Raw genomic sequence first — 22,060 nt, 5'->3', positions numbered from 1 at the left:
TTATGTACACTGTAAAACAGAAATGAACTAAGGGAGTGTGACATCACCCATGGCATTCGATAAGGCTCACTGAGGTCGGCAGTTGCAGGGGCAAGACAAATTCCATATTTGGAATTCCAACCTCGAGTATCATAGCAACCAAAGAGCCATTAAGAAGGGAGGCTGTTGATCCCCTGGACACATCTCTGTTTTTTTATTTATTTATTCAGGCAATCTCTCTTTTAGATGAAGCTGGAGCCAGTATTCTCTAACCAGTACATGATATTTCACAGTAAATACCAAAATAAAAAATTGTCATATTTAAACATCATGGCAAAAATGTCCTACGATTTAGCCAACCACATCATCTGCATATTAACTAGAGACTAGAGAAGGATGGGAGGGCATCTGACAGACCTGAGTGATCGAAGCAGGGGGCCAGTGTTGTTGTATGTGTTTTGAGAGCCAGCTGGACTGAGCAGCAAAGGACTCTGGGAGCGGGAGGAAGAGCCTGAAGAGGTGCTGTCCAGGTAGCGCCCACCTGCACCACAACACACAACATATTATGAAACAAAATCAGGTGCATTCAGAATGTTATGTTTTTACTCATTATATTTACTTAATCCTGCTAAGTGGAATTAAGAATATTTATTCTGAGTAGTACGTCAAATACTTCAAATACTTCAAATCTTCATACTTATTTTTTATTTTTTTTACTTTTAAAGGAACTGTCTGTACCCTGTGTTTACAGTTTTATAAAAGGTATTTCTGGGTTGCACCAGGTTGCCAGTGTAGATAAAGGAAACATCATTCTCATTCTCAGTATATGTATCATGTGAAAGATCAGAACCTTCAGAATTCCCTGTGTGAGCTGCAGAGGCTGCACTAGCTCTGACTCATGACTGGCTGTGAAGTGACCAATCAGATCAGAGGCATTTTAGGTTTAAACCAGTGCTTCTCAATTATTTTCTGGCACACGCTCTTTAGGAAGAAGAAAAACAATTGCGCCCCTCCACTCATGTGTCCATCGTACTCCGCACTGCGCTCACCTGTGACATAAGGCCAGTGTTGGGGAGTAACAGATTACATGTACCAAAGTTACATAATCAGAGTACAAATTATGAGTAACTGTATTCAGTTACAGTTACTGTTTCAGTGAGTGGTAATTGGATTGGTTACTTTGTTGGAATAAATGGATTACACAGAGGTATTTTCCTGTTTTCACATTTTGGGCTAAACCAGGACTAAAACCAGGACTAAAACCAGGTCTAAAACCAGGACTAAACCAGGACTAAACCAGGACTAAACCAGGACTAAAACCAGGACTAAACCAGGACTAAACCAAGTGTAAAACCAGGTTTAAACCAGGTCTAAACCAGGACTAAACCAGGACTAAACCAGGAATAAACCAGGACTAAACCAAGTGTAAAACCAGGACTAAACCAGGTTAAACAATATGAAACCAACAGTATGGTGAACATAATTTAAGGTGATTTCATATAAAAATCATTTCTCTATCAATATTTTTAAAACGGTTAAGTAAAGTCTGGGCTTTTTATTGTCTTTAAGCAGATAAAACATCTTATGTTAAGATCCTCGTCTTTGTTTCTCTACAGTAAACAAAAGTCTGTTCATGGAGACTTGGGCTCAACAGACAATTTGAAGAACAAACAAGAATTTTCAGGATGTGGTTGTTACATTCATGTAGTTTTAAAAAACATGACAATATCAAGTAATCCAAAGTATTCAGATTACATTACTCACTTTAAGTAATTTAATGGATTCCATTACAAACTACATTTTGGTGTATGTAATCTGTAATCTGTAGGGGAATACATTTTAAAAGTAACCTTCCTAACACTGCATAAGGCACTCTGCTCCTGTGTATTGTCTTTAAAGATGATGTCCGTGTTATAATTCTGGGCGCTTGTGTCATCCAGCGTAACAGAAACCATGTCTAATGCTGCAGCGGGATCAGATCCTCTGCTGTGGTGTGGGTTTCAGAGCTCGCTGGTTTACTGAAGTAGCATTCACAGAGCGGGATGATTGTTGGCAATATTCGGCACGTTTTTACTGAATAAACTCAAGCATCTTATCAGCGTGATTGTGGTGTAATGTCTTTAAGTGATGGTGTAATTTATTTGGCTTCCTGCTGTCCACTGCCAACATGTTTAGACACAGTAAACATTCCGGTCTATCCTCGTTTCCCACCGTAGTCACAGTGAAGCCGAGAGCTACATACACTTTACATACAGAAAACCTGACACTATAGCACTAATACTCCCTGCACACACTCTGACAATGAGAGTGTCACTGCCAACTACTCTAGTGGATGTGCAATTAAACTATTCTATTATGTTAAAAAAAAAAAGCAAGTTCCCTGATGTTTCTGTAAAACGTAAACAAGTGTACACAAAACTGCATTAAACACATTATTATACTGAATGTATATTGAAAAAAAGGAAAGCAGAGTACAGGAAATGTCTGTAGTGCGGTGGTACAGACAACCAATCACAGCCCTTTTTGTCTGCGTCGCTTCCTCCTGCTGTCTGTGTCCTTTTGACGTGTAGTTACAGTCCAGTGTCAAATCACTGTGCAGGACTCTGATATGATGTAAGTTTCTGTGATGTTTACAAATGTTCATGTGCCCTGAAACTTGATTTGAAAAAAAAAATGTGGAAGAAATTGAAATCGCAATAGGTGAGTTTCAGCTAACCTCATTGTTATTAAAAGCCCGCGTTGCATGCTGGGAAATATTTTGGTCAGAGGCAAGAAACATGATAGCGGTCAAACACAGTGTGTAACCTTGCGTTTTTCTCCCCGATAATGGTAAATTCCTGCTGCATTATCAGATGCACAAATAGAAGTCTTTTTCGTATTCTGAGTGAAAAGAAAGGCTAAAGGTGAATTAATGGTTTTCAAACATTCGCAGAGCAAACGTAGAAGATCCTAACAAACCGTGGACTCCAACAAGTTCAACAACACATCAAGACTCTTGGAGGTTTTCATCTTTTCTGCTGTGAATGGCCCAGGAGTTTCCACCAAGTCATTGTGGATATCGCCAAAGTAAATATTTGTCCAGGTAGTTGGTGATTCTGACCAGAAATTTGGTTTGGTTTCACCTTTTGTCGGGGTTGAAAAGGGTGATTTCGTCCGTCGATGCTTATGACCAATTTCTGGTCAAATGGTCTTGGGTCCTCTGCTGTTAGAGTGGATAAATAATTGGGATCAATACCCTTTACGTGCTTTCTCGCTCCGTCCGTCATGTTGAATTAGTGTTTCTTGCCGCCGACCAAAATAATTCCCAGCATGCAACACGCGCTTTTGTCAACAATGAAACTTGCCTATATCTGCCAGAAAAATTGCAGTTCAATATTTTCTTAAAATCGTTCAGGGCTGTGAAGCGGAGAAGGGACAGGGACAGGAGACGCCTCTTTTGTTTGTGAGATGATGGACATGTGTATGTCTTTGTGTCTGTGTGTGTGTGTACATGTGTGTGTGTATATGTGTGTGTGTGTGTGTACATGTGTGCGTGTGTGTGCGTGTGTATAAGCTCATATAAGGACAGCTCTGCTGGGCCTGGTTAAAGCCTCTGGACACACAGCTGGACGGACACATGTGAGATTGTGTAACAGGCCACTGCACTCTTCATAAGCCATTTATACTGACTGCTCCACTCCAACTTCCCCGATAAGAAATGTCCCACTGCTGCGTCTACACAGTAACATACACACATCTTATACAGTTTTCCCTCCTCTGCCAGGATGTGTGGGGTTTAAATCTCAATCCGACACCCAGTCACACAGTGTTCCAATTTAAAGAGGGAGTATTACACTTCTGTGCAATGGCGGCTGGTCAATAGAGGGTGCAAGTGTGCCGGACCCCCTGACTTGACCTACATAAAAAATGTATAATGTTGATATTTTGTATTAGGCTTTGTGTTTATTTTTTTTTTTTTAATGGATCGTGTATGTGCATATACATATGTTTATCATGTTACATGTGCTCATATCACTTTATTTGATTTATGCTCTTGCCCTTTGAGTTCACTGGGCCAAAGCGACAAAGTGCAGTTCTATTGGAGAGCCTGAAGTTTGGAGGAAATTTGACGTCATTACGTTGCTTCTGCCCATTACTTTACACTACAGCCCTGAAGTACGTCTTAGGGGCGGAGCTCGGAGTGCACTCAAATCTCATGATTGGGCTTCATAAACATTTATCACTCACCTGACCTATTATGATTCAGCAGTGTACGTTTGGGTTCCATTTGACACACTGTAATTATTTCAAATCGAAAAGTCTGGGAACTAGAACTTCATTTGTTGTGAGGTGAAAGTGCTAAGCACACACAGTCTACACCTGAGCCTCAGAGTGCAGGCAGGACTGGGGGGTTTGGAGGTGGTACCGTTGGAGGTCTTGGTGTTGCTGGAGGGCTGGGTCCCATGGGGCTCCGTGCTCTGCTGGGTGGGGGAGGTCCGTGTGGAGCTTGTGCTACCGTTGGAGCCGTACTTCTCCATCAGCTCAGCAAATTCTCTCCTACAGAAATAAAAATAATAGATGCTGAAAAGGCTATTTTTAACATCATAGCACAAACCTTTATCAAAATCTCTACATTTGAATTTATTCGATTTTAAAATCAGTACGATTTAAGGACATTTTAAAATATACATTTTAAAATTTTTTTTTATATTTTTACTTAAGTAGATGTTTTTCATGTGATACTTTTACTTGAGTATTTTTTTGCTCCAGTATCTTATCTGTGCTTTTACTTAAGTAACATGATTGAGTCTATTAGTAATTGCATGTTTACAGCTATTAATATTGGAGCCGTATTGTCCATGTGCTCCTCCCGATTATCTGTTTTTTTCAGGTGAGACTTAATCCTGCTCTCCCCAGCCCCGCTCCCATCCCTGTCTAGCCCCTGTTTTGCTGTGTCCCTGTCCCTTCTGCCCCCCCTGTCCCTATCTAGCTCCTGTCCTGCTGCATCCCTGTCGCCTCTGCCCTCTCCTGGCTCGCTCCTGTCCCCTGTCCTGCCGTGTCCCTGTCGTCCTGGCTCGTGTGGCGTCCGGACAGATTAGTGGCGGATGATCCGTGAGCGCGCACACGCCAAACCCCTCTGTGCACCACAAGCCCAGTAGGCTATAAATGTGTTTTTCCTGGTGAGCGTAAACAAGTGTGAGAAGGTCAAGAAGTCTAGACTCCTGGAAAAACTGCACAAACGTGATGCTAACTGTAGACACTGCTCTGTCTGAAGAGCTGTTACTCAACTTTAATCTGAGTTTTATTTGAACACACCTGACCATCAAGAACTGACTGAGCTGGAAGTACAACAGGTGAACTTACGCTTAAACTAGTCCCTCACACACACTCACTCTCTGTTAGTAACAGTTTAGTGCAGCTCAAGTTCCTCTCACAGGACACTGAACACTTGGACTGATCACAGGCTCCTGAAAATGTGGTCTTTAAATCAATGTCGTATTTTTCTTGAATTTTCAGGCAATCTTAAAACTTTTATTTTGCCTTTTTTTTTGCGAATGTGTGCACACATACATGTATCAATACTAGAGATGGGCACTCGATTCAGTTTTCTTAATCGATCATCGGGAGAATTAACGATTGATTTTCGATTAATCTTTAAAATATTTATATTAAAATGATCATCATTATAATTATTATTAGTAATCTGCATAAATAAACTCAACTTTACGACATATAAATCATAATCACTCTAGAGCCACATCAGCCCGTTTGACATTATCATGTGTTTAATGCAGCTTTGACACTTTTGTTTATGTTTTACAGAAACAAAACTAAAAAACACATGACTCATTTATATGAACTATAAGCACTGAAAAAAACAGCTCTGTCCTTGTGTCGCTGATGCAGTTCAGCTTCTGTTGGACTAAAGGACACGACTCAGTGTTCTGTCTGTGACAGAGGGAAGATGATGATGATGATGATGATGATGGTGAGTGTGTTCTGTGTGTGTGTCGTGTTGGAGATGGTTCATGTTTTCAGACATCAGACGTGTGCAGGTCATGTCATTTATTTACTCACTTACTCACTTTGTTTATTTTGGTCACTTTATTTATTTTGGCTTCTGTTGTGATGAAAGGACTGAAAAGTGTTTGACTTTTGGACGCATGTGACTCAGCTTTATGTTGCAGTAACTGTGTTTTAGAGTTGGGCAGTATCCAAATTTTGATAGCGTTAAACCTTCTCAGGATTTTATAGTATACAGCATTACTGTAGTACCAAAATGTTTTAGTACGACTTTGTTAAGGTACAAAGCTGCACCGCTGCATGGTCCATGTGTACGACCTGCAGACTTATAATCTTTGAAAAGTTTCACATGAACCATCTCCAACACGACACACACACAGAACACACTCACCATCAGCAGAACATCCCTCTGTCACAGAGAGAACACTCATATTCCACTGAGTCGTGTCCTTTAGTCCGACAGAAACTGAACTGCATCAGCGCACAAGAAAAGAACTGTTTTAATCAGTGCTTATAGTTTATGCAAATGAACCATGTGCTTTTAAGTTTTGTTTCAATAAAAAGTGAACAAATGTGTCCTGAAGCCACAATGCTGCCAAATTGCAGAAGTACTAGTATTTTTTTGGGGGGGGCAACTCTCTTGCAGCCAGACTTGTTGTCTTGTCTTGGTCTCCTTTATGGAGATCACGTGACAATGCAACAAAACTAACTAAACGTCGTCTCCCCACACAGTTAAAAAAACATTATAGACACTATTAGTTTGAAATGGTGATAGTATAACATTGAAAATACAACCACACATTCATTTGTGCTGAGCAAACACATTTAGGTATGAATAAATTATAATATTATATTAAGTCCTTATGCTCTGCAAAGTTTTTTTTAATGATGGTTATGAAACTGATGCTGTTGCTACTTTTTGACACCGTGGGGTACCATAATACCGTATAATCACCCAACTCTACTGTGTGCATGCACCATGACGAAACCAGGACGCTGAAAAACCCCGCTCATCGCCGGGACGATGATGTGCTGTAAACACACTCACTGAGTGGAACAGTGTCTCCAAGGAGCCAGAGTCCAAACGTGGGACTGTGAGGCCGAGATGCCAGTGTTTGTGTTAGACGCAGCCTCATCTCCTCACGCTCCACACAGCAACATACATTCAGTTTTTCAATTCAAAATGAACGTGATCAACAAAATTCTTAATGATCACTTATTGATTAGTCACTCATCATGGCCGTCTGTGATCAATACGCATCACTTTAGGAAACAGCTCCACTGCCTGGTTGCCTAAATAAATGTGAGTCTGCAGTCTTGTCCCTAGTGTCACTCAAACACTTTGATGCTGTGGTTACAAACTGCTTCACTGTCCTCTGCCCAGAGCCCTCACTCAGTTGTGCTCCATACTTTACACCCAGTATCTTCTTGAACTGGCTCGAATGGAGCTGAGCAGAGTACATTTACAAGTACATTTCATTTTTCTCATAAACATTCCTACAAAAATCATATTAAACGTTAGAAGGCTCAGGGCTAATCCGCTCTGTTGAGACGGGAACAAGACTTATGTAATGCCTACTGCAACGCTGTTTTAGTAGCTGGAGTGAAAAAAAAAAAAAAAAAAGTACCTGATTGGTCAATTATTAATGCTCATATCTTGATTTACGGACAAAAAACTGAAATAAAATACCAACATTTTAAGACCAAAATAGTTATTTAAATAGAATGTGAATTGTGAAATTATGTAAACTATGTTTTAGTAAAAATAGTTTTAAAATGTCCACCTAATTACCAGAGAATAAAAGACAAACTCTGCACACTAACGTAGATTTTATAGATGGATTTCTCTATTTTGGCACAGGCTCTTTCTTGCAAATGTGTTTTTGACTGGACTGACAAATGAAGTCATCAATATTCATGAGGCTAAAATGTGTAAATCCTCTGCTCATGTGCACACAGCCCCAGCAGCTCAGAGCTCACACTTCCTCCTCTAATGTTCTATGTTACAAAGAAGAAGTACTCCATTTTGTTACTTAAGTAAAAGTACAGATACTGGAACAATACTCATGTAAAAGTAAAAGTGAATCTAGTAAACTAACAGTATTAAAGTACCTGTTTAAGTAAAAGTATTTTACACAGACTTTGAGGTCTTTATACTGGCCTAGCCCCGCCCACTGTGTGATGTCAGAAACGTGCAGTTCTGACCAATCAGAGTGCTTGCTGCTAGAGCCAGTGTGGGCTCAGAGCAGGGCTACACTAAATCTTAGAAATAGTCCAATGAGGTTCATTTGGTCTTCTGATAATTTATGTTATTAGATTCTTTTTCCAGACCAAGAGTTTGTTTTCCTCCTGACAGTTTCAACTGCCAAAACCTGACCAGACACATCACAGCAACATCAACATCATGTGACCATGAGCGCGAGTCACCAGTTCAAACTGTCAGTTCCTTTAATGGACATGATTCAATTGAGGTTGCAAAGAGGTTTTAAGTCTTTTTCCCATATTTAGATTATCCATCCATGTTCTTCAGCTTATCCAGGCCGGGTCGTGGAGGCATCAGTCTAAGCAGGGACTCTCAGACTTCTTTCACCCCAGACACTTCCTCCAGCTCCTCCGTGGGGACCCCGAGTTGATCCCAGGCCAGCCCAGAGACATAGTCCCTCCATCGTGTCCTCGGTCTTCCCCGGGGCCTCCTCCTGGAGGCATCCGGAACAGATGCCTGAACCACCTCAACTGGCTCCTCTCGACATGGAGAAGCAGCGGCTCTACTCCGAGCTCCTCCCGTGTGACTGAGCTCCTCACCCTATCTTTAAGGGAGCACCCAGCCACCCTGCGGAGGAAACTCATTTCGACCGCCATGTTTAGATTATTTTCTTATAATTAGGGCTCAGTCAATATATGTGTTATATGTTATAACTCGTTATAAAGCTTAAACTCTCTGTATCATTTCCATTTAATCCAATTTACAGACAGATAAATATCCTAATATGTGTCACTGCATCAGTATTTATCAGAGTCATTTGTCTCTGACATTGGCCTCGTGTAAAGTGACTATAGTGGTTGTATATATGTTTTTGGACTTGCATTTATTACGTAAATGAGCTGTGAATAGAGGTGTGAATGATCGGTATTTACACATATAATTAATTACCACGTGCACATGTATTTAGCACTAAAGGCTGATAGAGGTAGTTTACTTACATGACATTGTGATGCAAACATTCCATTAGTCCTACATACTGTCTGTAAATATGACAGTAAAGAGACAGAAGAACAATAAATGTTGCTGGGTTTAAATAAACCCAGTTTAAAATCCAAATGGAGCCAGACCTAAGTTTTATAATCAACTGAAGATTTATAGTGAATTTTTACATCACTAAATATATCGACTTTTATTTCAGCTATGGGCATCTCCAGCTCCTGTTTTATCAGTATCATATCGGCTGCAAAAAATCATAATCGGTCAGGCCATATTTATAATTAACAATGCACATAAACATATAATCAATATTCTATTTTATGCAAATCTTCAAAGCACATTTTTCATAATATCTTGTACTTCTCTACCCTTCACTTCTACAAGCAGCTACTGATCTTAGCCTGATTCCCTGTGCTTGTGTGTGAGACTTACTTGGCCTCCTCGTCTCGTGCGATCAGGAGTCTCATGTGGTTGGTGGCAGATGCGGCTCTCAGGATGTCCACGGCTCTGGAAGAGGAGGAGCAGGTCAGTGTGGAGAGACAGGTACTGCACACGGAGGTTCAAGCTCACCACACTCTGATGAATACATGATTTCTCCACATGTCAAATGTTTTAAAGGTCTATGTTGTAATTGTGTTGCCTCATCAAAAAATATACCTGGACTTATGTTTAGTTTCATTCATTCATTTCATCATGTTTGAGTAATCCTGCAATGCAGCCGTCTCGAAAGCTCTAAATGTTCTGTTTCACTTTGTGATGTCATGAAGCAGCAGTTTTCAAATGAACTTTTACCTTTAGTTCAGTAAAGATTGGCAATTCCAGGGCTGAAATTCACCAAATGATTCTAGTGAGTGGAACACTTCCTGTATAGGCGAGTTTCAGGTGACTTCATTGTTATTAAAAGCCCGTGTTGCATGCTGGGAAATATTTTGGTCGGAGGCAAGAAACACCATAGCGGTCAAACACAGTGCGTAACCTCGTGTATTTCTCCCCGATAATGGTAAATTCCTGCTGCATTATTGGATGCACAAATAGACGCACGGAAGAAGGAAAAAGTCTTTTTCGTGTTCTGAGTGAAAAGAACCGCTAACGGTGAATTAAACGGCTTTCAAACATTCGCAGAACAAACGTAGAAGATCCTAACAAACCGTGGACTCCAACAAGTTCAACAACACATCGAGACTCTTGGAGGTTTTCATCTTTTCTGCTGTGAATGGCCCAGGAGTTTCCACCAAGTCATTGTGGATATCGCCAAAGTGAATATTTGTCCAGGTAGTTGGCGATTCTGACCAGAAATTTGGTTTGGTCCACCTTTTGTTGGGGTTGAAAAAGGTGATTTGGCATCCATCAATGGTTTACCTGCTTTCTCGCTCCGTCCGTCATGTTGAATTAGTGTTTCTTGCCGCCGACCAAAATAATTCCCAGCATGCAGCACGCTTTTGTCAACAATGAAACTCGCCTATTACTATATGACATCACAAGGTGGAGCAGAGTGTTTTCAGTGTCAGCCTAAATATGCAGGGTTTGTGTTAAACGTGATTGAAACAAAACACAACTCCAGGTATTTCAGGTATGTTCCACTTATAGTAAGCAACATTTAAAGGACATGCAAAAAGCACAGTCTGATGTGAGTGATCAGAAGGCCCATGATCAGAAAGACGTTTCATTTGAATCACCTTTTAGGTCCAAAATCAGACCATAGTCCCATTTAGAGTGTGTGGAACCACAGTCACTGTGACAAGTCTGCCAGACATGTGCTCTTTCACTCTACTAAGGTGCAAAATAAACACAAGCTTGTTTTTGTTTTGTTTTTTAGAAAATATCTGTCCTTACTCTGAGTGGGCTTGCATCTCCACAAACCTGACTCTTTCTTGGCCTTCTACTGCTTGTTTCCAGGGAAATGTTGTTTCTTTAACAGTATGACACAAATTATGAACAATGTTCTATTTCCATAAAAGCACTGAACCACCACCAGAAAGTTACAATACTGTACCTTTAAAACAAACAGTGTCATCAGTGATAGTTTTGACTGAGAAACAGTTGTAAGGGCTGTTCACTCTGTACACGTCTGGTGTGAACAAGACAAATGATTTACAGGTTTACTTTATGCAAATACAAGCTGATGTGTGAATAAAGTTCTGCAGTGTGAATGATGTGAATTGGGCAGCACAATTCGTGCATTTTGAGTGGCGCAAAATGAGCGAAACTGTCATTGACGCACAAATTCCCAAAAGGGAGGGGTTCACGAACTTCACCAAAGTTGAAAATTTTGAACTTTCTGCAAATATTCGTCAACCCATCAGGTGTCGTGTTCTGATGGTGACGTATAACGCTGACACAGACGTGAACTTTCAGTCAACATGGAGAAGACACTCATTGTTGCCGTGGGAAATCTACACCAGTCTCTGTCCCGGTCTAGGTCCTGGTCTCTGTCCCGGTCTCGGTCCTGGTCTCGATCCCTGTCTGGTCCCGGTCTCAGTGCTGGTCAAATCGGCCATTTTTCAAACTGCAAACAGCAGGTGGAGAGGACACTGCACAGCCGCAGTTGATCTTCTGGTGCGAACAGAGCAAATTGTGCAGATTTATTCATGCCACCAAATTCCCAAACTCGAGCGACCTGGACGTGCGAATGAAGCGAATGACTCAAAAAAGTCAAATGGCAAACTAGAGGCGTCTGACGCAGTTTGTTGGCACCAGACTCGTGCTGTGTGAACACGTCTTTAGACAACTGCTTCTCACACATCACATGTGTGACATTTATTGGTTTAGAATACGACAAAATAATTGTATTTTAAGAACTAAGTTAAGTTAAAGGTACACTGCGTAAGTGTTTTAGAGGGGGGTATGCCACCTGATATTATTGTTTTGCTTGGAATATTCCACAGTATGACATTAAAAACATCAATCAAGAATTAATTTTTATTACAAGTGTCTTTAGTGATGAAAAATACATTAAACACATGGATTCTTATGATGTTCAGGGTCAACTCTCCACAGACTTAACTTGTAACTTGACCTGGTAGCACCACCTCCATGCTGATACATCAGGTGAATGACATAGTGTGGATCATTCTTGCAGCAGTAACGTGTCCATGGACAAGCTGGTGGTGCAAACTTAACCAGTGTATAGTATATATATATATATATATATATATATATATATATATATATATATATATATATATATATATATATATAGTGCACTTTTGGTGTTTAGTGTCACAGGCCACACTGAACCTTGTTAGTGTGGAGTGGTGCTAAGTGCTTGCACAGGAGAGAGGGACGTACCGGTCACTGGTCACTCCCACCAGACTGTCCCCGTTCACCTCCAGAATCTGGTCTCCGGGCAGGAGATTCCCTGGGCACACACACATGCACACATCAATTCATATTTTATATTGATATCCTGAACATAAACAATACAGACTTTTAATAACTGTCATAAAAAAGTCTAGGTCTTGCTTCTGCTTCACATGTTTTTACAGACAGAGGCTTGGCGCTTTAAAACCACCCAGGCTCATTAGAATAAGACTGCACAGTCTTACAGCGCACTGTGATTGGTTAAATCTGCTGTCACCCGATCCAGGCATCAGGAGAAAGTGTCAAACCATTGACTTGATCCTATTACAATATAAACTGCTCACTCATAATATACTATTATGTCAGATATCTGTACAAATATGGACAGGGCAATATAGGAACAAAAGGATCTCACGTCTGTTAATGATAACATTTTTTTTAGCTTACACTTTGTTAATATTTAATTTCTGAAACTCAAAATGCTTCTCAATATCTTGTTTGGCCCCATATGCTTATGTGCATGTTTGACAACATCGTGGTTTGCTCCTAATGAGATGATGGATTGTGTCTTGTGGGATGCCCTCCCACATCTGTAAGGGCGTCACTGAGCTCCTGCAGAGTCTGAGGAGCAACCTGGGGGCGCCTGATGGACCCAAACATAATGTTCCAGAGGTGTTCTATCATTTTACAGGTGATTGTGAGGGTCACGTGTTCAGGGTGAATCTGTTTTCATCTGTGAAAAACACAGAGGGCCAGTGGTGGATTTGCCAGTTCTGGTGCCCATCTAGCAAATGCCAATGGATGCTGGGTGCTGAGCACAGGGCCCACTACAGGACACGGTGCCCTCAAGCCATCTTCATGAAGTCTGTTTGTGATTGTTTGAGCAGAGACATTCACACCAGTGTCCTGCTGCAACTCAAACTGGAAGGCACGGGCAGAGCTCGGCCTGTTCCTCTTACAGAAAAGAGCAGATATGGGTCCTACTGGTGGGTTGAGGACCTTCTACAGCCCTGTCCAGCTCTCCTAGAGGAACTGTCTGTCTCCTGAAATCTCCTCTATGTTCTGGAGATTGTGCTGGAGATACATTAAATCTCCTTGCAACAGCATGTTGGACAATCCGTGCAGCTGTAGGCTTAAGGAACAGCCTCATACTCCCAGTAGTGATGATCACTATAGCCAAAGCAGCACTAGTGGAAAACCTCCCAAAAAACACCAAGAGAGAGAAACTTAAAATGACCTCCACATGTAAAACCAGTCCTGTTTTAGGGGTTGTCTCATTGTTGTCATTTAGTGCATCTGAAGTTCATTTCCATCAAAAAAGGTGTCATCCTCCTGTGCCTAAGACATTGCCCTGTCCATGTTTGTATAGATGTCCAACATCACTTTTTCCACATTGAGGTTGTGATGTGACAGGGACAGGCCCAGTGGAGGCTCACAGTACATCCTCACATCACTTTAGTGTCATATTCCAAAAGCTTTAACTTAAAGATCCATGTAAAAAGACTCCACACATGCCCTCCACAGTGTGAGCAGTGCATCGTGTTTGTGGTACCATCACACGCGGCCAGCCCTCCAGGGAGAATGCGCTTGACGTAGACTCCAAACTCGTCTCCGGTCTGCTCCTTCACTCCCCCGATCACTTTGATCCCTAACACAAAAGGGACACAGACGACATGTCAGGGCACAACACGCTCCTAATACTATAACATAATACATAATACATAATATATATTATATACAGATTATACATATACATAAAACATAATATAACATTGTTCCCTCATGAAAAACATGCCTGGAGGTTTTATATGGTGTCCATGCATGTTTGAGTAATTTAGCAATCCTACTATTCAAACCCTCCTTACAGTTAACAGTACAAGCCTGTACAAATAAGCCTTCATCACCCATGCTCCCGCACAACTATTCTCTATAAATACACAACAGTATGATACTATGATACTGCAACTTCTCAAACCTGATGTGCTGTGTAGCAGTAGTAGGAGTAAGTCTGAGTTTGATAAAATGGTTAATTGGTTAAACATGACATGTTCAAATCAAATGAAGCTTGTGTAAAAATGGTAATGCTGATTTATTCTTAGTTACTAAAACACTGGACACAATGGTCAAGTAGTTTATGTTATAAGCTGGTGTTTTGGTTCTAGATCAGGGGTGGGCAAACTACGGCCCGGGGGCCATATGCGGCCCTTTAAACCTTTTAATCCGGCCCGCCGAACTGGAATAAATTACAATAATAAACCTTGTTGATGTTTTATTTGTCATGCATTTCCAGCATTTCCCAGTAGATGGCGCACTATAGATACATTGAGTTGCGGCGTATTATGTTGGACGCAATGCTTTATGGGAAAGTGTTCTTACAGGAGTTATTCGGACCATGAGTGAAGTAGTTGGTGCTTAAGATATAAGACTGCACTGCTTCCAGTTTGAGTTGGTGGAAATCAATCAAGGAAACCTGTAATCTCTGGGTTGAAATTAATAATGTGAATAACACTTTGGAGTCAGGTTGTACCACAGTCACAGGTGTATATCTGTGGTTGTTTGGCGTGAGCTTTGTTTTTGAGCTGTTACCAGTCATATTTGAAAAAGGTGAACTCACGATATACATTCACTCGTGGTGTGCAGTGGAACAGGTCTCAACAGTTTTATGTGTTCTGAATCTTTCACAGCAGTGATGAAACATGTAGCCCGCATCTGAAGTCCTAGGTAAATGTGAATAAGAATGTAATGAATCTGAGCTCTTAACACGTTGTGTCCTGTTTTCTGTCCGGCCCTTCAGTCAAACTTTAGGACCCTATGTGGCCCGCGAGCCAGAAAGTTTGCCCACCCCTGTTCTAGATGATTATCCAATCAGAAAGCAGAAAGAGTCTCTCATTGCCAGTTGCCAGTTTCAATGCTGAAAATTAAACCTAAAATGTCTGATCTGATCTGAATGGTCTCTACTTAAACCCCAGCACCTGCAGCCAGTCATGCATCAGTGCTAGTGCAGCCTCTGCAGCTCAGGGAGGGATCTGAGCATTCACATGAGGCATGTTCTGTCTATACACTGAGAGTGAAACAAACTTGGATGTGTCTCTCTCTGCAGGTTAGGACACAGACAATACAGGTTCAGCTGTGATACAGAGAAGCCAAAAAACAAAAACTGTCAACCAAACAGCACAAGTAAATGATACAATTCAAATGGCATCTTGTCTTGGACCTAATCTTTTCTCCAATGGAAACTGCACCTCATCCATCTGCCCTGAACTGGCATAGAAGCGTGTCCTTATGTAATACAAATCCACAGTGTACATATATAAAAATTCAAGGCATATAAATCCGTGGATGAAAGACGATTTAAAGGCAAAAATCTGTGTTGGAATGAAAATGAAACCTGAAAGCGCTCTCTCTCTTTCTCTCTCCTCCTCCTCCTCCCCTCAGTGAGAACATGCTATCAGGCACTTCTTCCAGGCCCTGGTATGGAACACAGTGAACTGTAATTGGCCCAGAATCCAAGGACAGGGGGTAATTATGGGATACAGAGACTTTAAAGAGACCCACACCACCCCCACAGCCCCCAGCCCCTGAGCCATCAGATAACCAACACTTTCATGTCTTTATTCTTGTTCTGCGGCTCTGAGGACATGTCCCTGAATGTGCACGTGAGGGAGTGCATGTTGGAGAGTGCATGTACGAGAGTGCATGTGGGGGAAGAATAGAATCTCATATAAATCACCACTTGACACATGACATTCTTTGGACTGGCTTAAGATTGAACTTGTATGGATTAAATTACACCTGTACAACACTGCTCCAACACTGTCCCAACACTGTCCCAACACTGCCCAACACTGTCCCAACACTGTCCCAACACTGCTCCAACACTGCTCCAACACTGCCCCAACACTGCCCAACACTGCCCAACAAACACTGTCCCACACACTGCTCCCACACTGTCCCAACACTGTCCCAACACTGCCCAACACTGCCCCAACACTGCCCCAACACTGTCCCAACACTGTCCCAACACTGCTCCAACACTGTCCAACACTGTCCCAACACTGTCCCAACACTGTCCCAACACTGCCCCAACACTGCTCCCAACACTGCCCCAACACTGTCCCAACACTGTCCCAACACTGTCCCAACACTGCCCCAACACTGTCCCAACACTGTCCCAACACTGCTCCAACACTGCCCCAACACTGCTCCAACACTGTCCCAACACTGTCCCAACACTGTCCCAACACTGCTCCCAACACTGTCCCAACACTGTCCCAACACTGAACACTGTCCCAACACTGCCCAACACTGTCCCAACACTGTCCCAAATTGGTAGTGAATATCGTGCTGATACTGAAAGATTTGCTCGATCAGGTATCAGTTTCATGATATTGGTTAAGTTGATATCCTGGTGGAGTCTTTATATTGTAATAAGATTATTTACAGGCTGATTTTGGCCTAGAAGGTCTCATCATGAACATCTGTACATACGAGGCTGTTCTTCCATGATGCCAAAGACAAATAACAAACTACAGTTATAAACTGGTATCGTTGAATATTGGGTATCTGCTGATCGTCAAGGGTCAGATATCTGAAGCTGAACTGAAAGAGTAGGATCAGTGCATTCCTAATAGTTTCTTAGTGAATACAACTTCTACTCTGTTTGAAGTACTTTCAAGTGAGTGATTGTTTATGGCCTTTTGAAGCAGCATCTAACAGCTCTTCAGGTGTACACTGATATCACCTGCTTATATTCACGTTCACGTTTACAGATGTTAGTTCACTTTTGGCAGATTTAGCCCATCCCACACATGCTGTATCTTAACGCTCAGACACTCCACAATGTAAGAGCTCTATTAACTTCATGTTTCAGTGGTTGAATAGAAATGAACGACTCAGGACTGTGTTGCACCACAGGAGCAAACAAACTGTCTTTTTCATCTTAACCTTTGTGACAGAAAACATTGTATTGAACTGCTGTACAGTTAGAATCTGTCACACACCTGGATTATTATTATACTTTGCAGATTATAAATATTGATAGAAAACAACGTAATAAAAGAAACAAGTCCACTGATTTCCGTCTTGGAAACCTGCAGTACACAATGGGAGCTGACTTCACCACAAACCTCATCACAACCTATGATCACCCATTAAAAATAAATAAAAATGTGACAGTGGGCATGTCCTGCTGAATACAGGAGAATAAAAATCACAATATACAACTTCAGACGGTCAATAAAAAGGAAACGTCTATAACATGGTTCTAAAAAGTTCAGTTTGCATAACAGGTCTGCTTTAAAGGTGCACTATGTAACTTTTCTGGTGGAGGGTACGCCACCTGTTTGTTGTCATGGCTGTGCAGGATTAGCCGGGGCTGCTGTGTCTTGGGCCCACACACACACACACACACACACACACAGACACACTGTGAAACGGGTCAGAGCTTTACACTGACCTACTTCTGTCCCACTGCCACACCTCACTCATGTGAACACAAGCACAGCCACAGCGCAGCCTGTTTTAGTCCTGCTTCAGTCCTTGTTCAATCCTGCTTCAGTCCTGTTTTAGTCCTGCTTCAGTCCTTGTTCAATCCTGTCTTTAGTCTGCTTCAGTCCTGTTTAGTCCTGCTTAGTCCTGCTTTAGTCCTGCTTCAGTCCTCAGTCCTGGTTCAGTCCTGTTTAGTCCTGCTTCAGTCTGGTTAGTCCTGGTTTAGTCCTGTTTTAGTCTGCTTCAGTCTAGTCCTGGTTTAGTCCTGCTTCAGTCCTGGTTCAGTCCTGCTTCAGTCCTGCTTTAGTCCTGGTTTAGTCCTGGTTTAGTCTTGCTTTAGTCCTGCTTTAGTCCTGGTTTAGTCCTGCTTCAGTCCTGTTTTAGTCCTGCTTTAGTCCTGCTTCAGTCCTGCTTTAGTCCTGGTTCAGAATCAGTCCTGGTTCAGACTTACCTAGACCGTTCTCACACTCGTTGAACTCCAGTGCATGCACAGCGCGGTCCACCCCGTATGGGCCCATGAGAGTCCTGCACAGACACACGGCACAGGGGACGTTGAGTATGTGAACTTACACAATCCATGTCAACATAAATACTAACACATTTGATTGTCTGTGTGGAGAAACGTGTCCTCTGCATTTGACCCACACTTCAATGTCACTGGGTTAAACCTGTCAGAAGCACAACCCATACTAGCCACAAAAACATGGGCAAGTTCGGTAAGACCCAAGAGACAATACACAGGTCAAAATATTGATACGTCAGTACATTATCAGTACTACGAGGAAAGCTTTAGGCCTTATTAACCCTCTCCAGGCAGGCGTTGCAGATTTGCAACAGTTAAATGCCAATTACCTACTTACTCCAAATCCATATTTTATGAGCTTTTTTTTACTCAGGAGCCTTTTTTCCCAGCCATGCTGATAAACGTGGATGATGCAGACTGTGCAAGAATGGTTACATACAAACGGCCAGAAGTGCAAAGTACTTTTGTTGTTTACAAAGGATAAAAATTGTTTCTTGTAGTACCACAAGAAAAAGTGATGTTGTTCTGCCACTGTAAAGCACTGATACACTGTGCTTTTGTTTTCATTGTTATGAAAAGTGGTTTACACATAAAGTTAGCGTTCATATCATTTTCAGTCTTCAGTGTTAATTTACCACACTGGACCAATGCTGCAAATCTGCAACATCCCAGAACACATTGGATGTGAAGGTCTCTCTCAAAAAAAAGTCAGGATTGTATATTACTGCCCCATATGATCATTTTCCCCAAATATCAGACTTTTTCCTGTTACTAAAATTTAATTTGAGCCTGAGATTGTTAAAACATACACAAACATTTCCTTGATTATTTTATTCTAATTATACTTACACATAACATTTTTGACATTCAAAAATTCCAGTCTTTGTGATTTGCTAATTGTGTCCATTGAAACTGTAATTTTGATTTGATTTCAATTAATCTTGCCTCTGTAGAACATGATAAGGATGTTCTCATTTTGACTTCCTCCATTATCTCCTCAACTACTTTTTAAAAGGAGTTATTTTACTTCTATGAAGTGCTAACACATAAAGTATTGAGATCACCCTGTGACCTTTTACTGTTGTGAAAATGCTGTATTCACCCAAAACAAAGTTTGAACACATTTTATAAGTTTCACTGTTGTTTTCCACACTCTGACATCTAAAACCTCTTCAGACATGTTTTTGATGGACCTTCTAACATGGTAGAAACTCTACAAAGTCAATTTTGCAAAACAGCCCTCTTTAATAACTACACCTTATTTAGCCTTAATAAAGCATGAATAAAGAGTTAATTAATAATGAACAAAGACGTAATTAACACTGATTCACGCTTAGTAAATGCTTAATAAAGCATAATTCGTCTTCACTTTAGAAAAGATCTTAAAAAGACTTAACTAAGAGATAACAGCTGCCTGAATTATCATTACATTGTATTATTAGTAAATCATTCTCTCATAGTTTACTAATGATTAATAAATGCTCAGATGGTTAGTTCATGAGTAATTAAGTATGAAATAATGATGAGTAACTATTTACAGCACAGGCAAATTAAGTGCAAGTGCTAATTCAGGTAGTAATTAAGTAATTACTAAGTGTGAATCATTATTAATTAAGTCTTTGTTCATTATTAATTAAGCCTTTGTTCATGCTTTACTTAGGCTAAATAAGGTGTAGTTATTATAAAGTGTTACCTTATACAAAACTGAATCTTGTGAGCGATGTTATAATTAGTGCTGTCATGCGATTAAAAAAATTGAGAGATTAATTAATTATGATCTGTAATTAATTAATCTAATTAATCTCTTTTTAATCTCACCTAAAAATTGCTGAGAAAAGTCTTCAATTTGAGGTATTTTCATTTAAATTCATTATTACATTATTGTGGCAGATCAAAAGACTGATATAGAACAAAAAAAGTGACTTTATAAAGTCATTTATTGTTTAACAAATCTCTCCAAATTGGCTGTTGAGCCCAAGTCTCCATGAATAAGAAACTGTTTGCTGTAAAGTAGCAAAGACGAGGAAATCTGAACATAATAACTTGTCTACTTAAAGACAATAAAAAGTCCAGTCTTTCCTTAACCATATTAAAAATATTATTGATAGAGAAATGTTTTTATATATGAGATCACTGGTTTTAGTCCTTGTTTTAGTCCTAGTCCTTTTAGACCTGGAATGGGTTAATCCTGGTTTTAGTCCTGGTTTAGTTCTGGTTAGTCCTGGTTTAGACCTGGTTTAGTTTAGTCCTGGTTTAGACCTGGTTTTAGTTCTGGTTTTAGTTCTGGTTTAGTCCTGTTAGTTCTGGTTTAGACTGGTTTAGACCTGGTTTAGTCTGGTTTTAGTTCTGGTTTTAGTCTGGTTAGTCCTGGTTTAGTTTAGTCCTGGTTAGTCCTGTGTTAGTCCTGGTTAGTCTTGGTGTTAGTTCTGGTTTAGAGGCGCACAGGAGGAAGCGCGGTTTACGCAGCGTACGCGAGAACAGTACGGGAAACAGCTGGTAACCGCGTGTTCTCAGGTTAATGACGATGATGAAGGTGTGTGTTTGTGTGTGTGTTTGTGTTTTGTTTGTGTGTGTTGTGTGTGCGTGTCCCCTCATGTGGCAGGTCACTATAGGACAGTAGTGCAGACATCATGAGCCTATGCAGGTTGTTTTCACCAGTGACATTTAAGTTGTAGGTGATTTTATATTTGTTATTTTCTTTTATATTTCACGTCGGGAGAATAATTTCCAAGACACGAATGTGTTTTTACCTGTGCACTGCTGACTCTGTTCTACTGGCTCTTCGACCTCGTCCATTGTGCGACTGACGCCGCCAACGTGAACATGACGTTTACATCGCTCTTACTGCGCGCGTTTTGTGTGGGTTTCCGGCAATGAGTGGAATTACCGAAATAAAAAAAATTATAAATGTGTTTTTTTTGTGTGTGTGTTGTTGTCCCAACAACACATAAAAACAGATTTTATAATAAAGCAACTTGCATACAGAAACAGTAAAGTTAGAGATTAAAACGCGATTAAAAAACATAACGCGCTAACTATGACTGTAATTAATTAATCGCAATTAACGCGATAATTTGACACCCCTAGTTATAATATTGGAGTTGTGTTTTGCTTCATTCACACATGAGTAAATGTTTATTATTAGTCTGTCTCATCTCCAAAGCTCCAAATGCTCTGTTCCACCTGATGATGTCATGAAGTGGTAGTTTTCAAGTGAACAGCTCCTTTTAGCTTTAGTTCAGTGGAGATCGACAATTCCAGGACTGAAATGATCCAGATGATTCTAGTGAAGGTGTGTGGAGTTTAAAAACAGAGTGGAGCTCTTCACACATTACCACATGACAGAAGAACTCAGCCTATATGTGCAGGGTTTGTGTGTTAAATGTGTGTGACTGAAACAAAACCCAACTCTGAGTCTGTGTGTGAAGTTTGGAAACAACATTAGAACACAGATCAGTGAGAGTAATAGCAGTAATAGATTTTTTTATACATGAATATCTTCTTTTAACACCCTGGAGTAAAACAGTGATGAAGTGAAGTGCTCAGTGATCATCTCCATGGGGGTGGTA

The 22,060-nt window shown here is 40.8% G+C and overlaps 1 protein-coding gene across 1 annotated transcript in view; it reads right to left on the bottom strand.

The window, feature by feature from the left end:
• The window catches only part of si:dkeyp-72e1.9 (syntaxin-binding protein 4), a 72,973-nt gene that overhangs the window by 23,889 nt on the left and 27,024 nt on the right, over positions 1-22,060 (bottom strand). Inside the window, 6 exon segments of the mRNA XM_055152774.1 lie at positions 397-520; positions 4,436-4,515; positions 9,614-9,688; positions 12,470-12,539; positions 14,034-14,129; positions 18,420-18,493. Coding sequence (XP_055008749.1) covers positions 397-520; positions 4,436-4,515; positions 9,614-9,688; positions 12,470-12,539; positions 14,034-14,129; positions 18,420-18,493 — 519 coding nt within the window.

This window comes from Boleophthalmus pectinirostris, unplaced genomic scaffold, assembly GCF_026225935.1.
Source record: "Boleophthalmus pectinirostris isolate CB_2022bp ecotype Guang Dong unplaced genomic scaffold, ASM2622593v1 HiC_scaffold_17, whole genome shotgun sequence".
Taxonomy (NCBI): domain Eukaryota; kingdom Metazoa; phylum Chordata; class Actinopteri; order Gobiiformes; family Gobiidae; genus Boleophthalmus; species Boleophthalmus pectinirostris.
The sequence above is the reverse complement of the archived record's forward strand: the minus strand, read 5'-3'. Positions and strand labels throughout refer to the sequence as shown.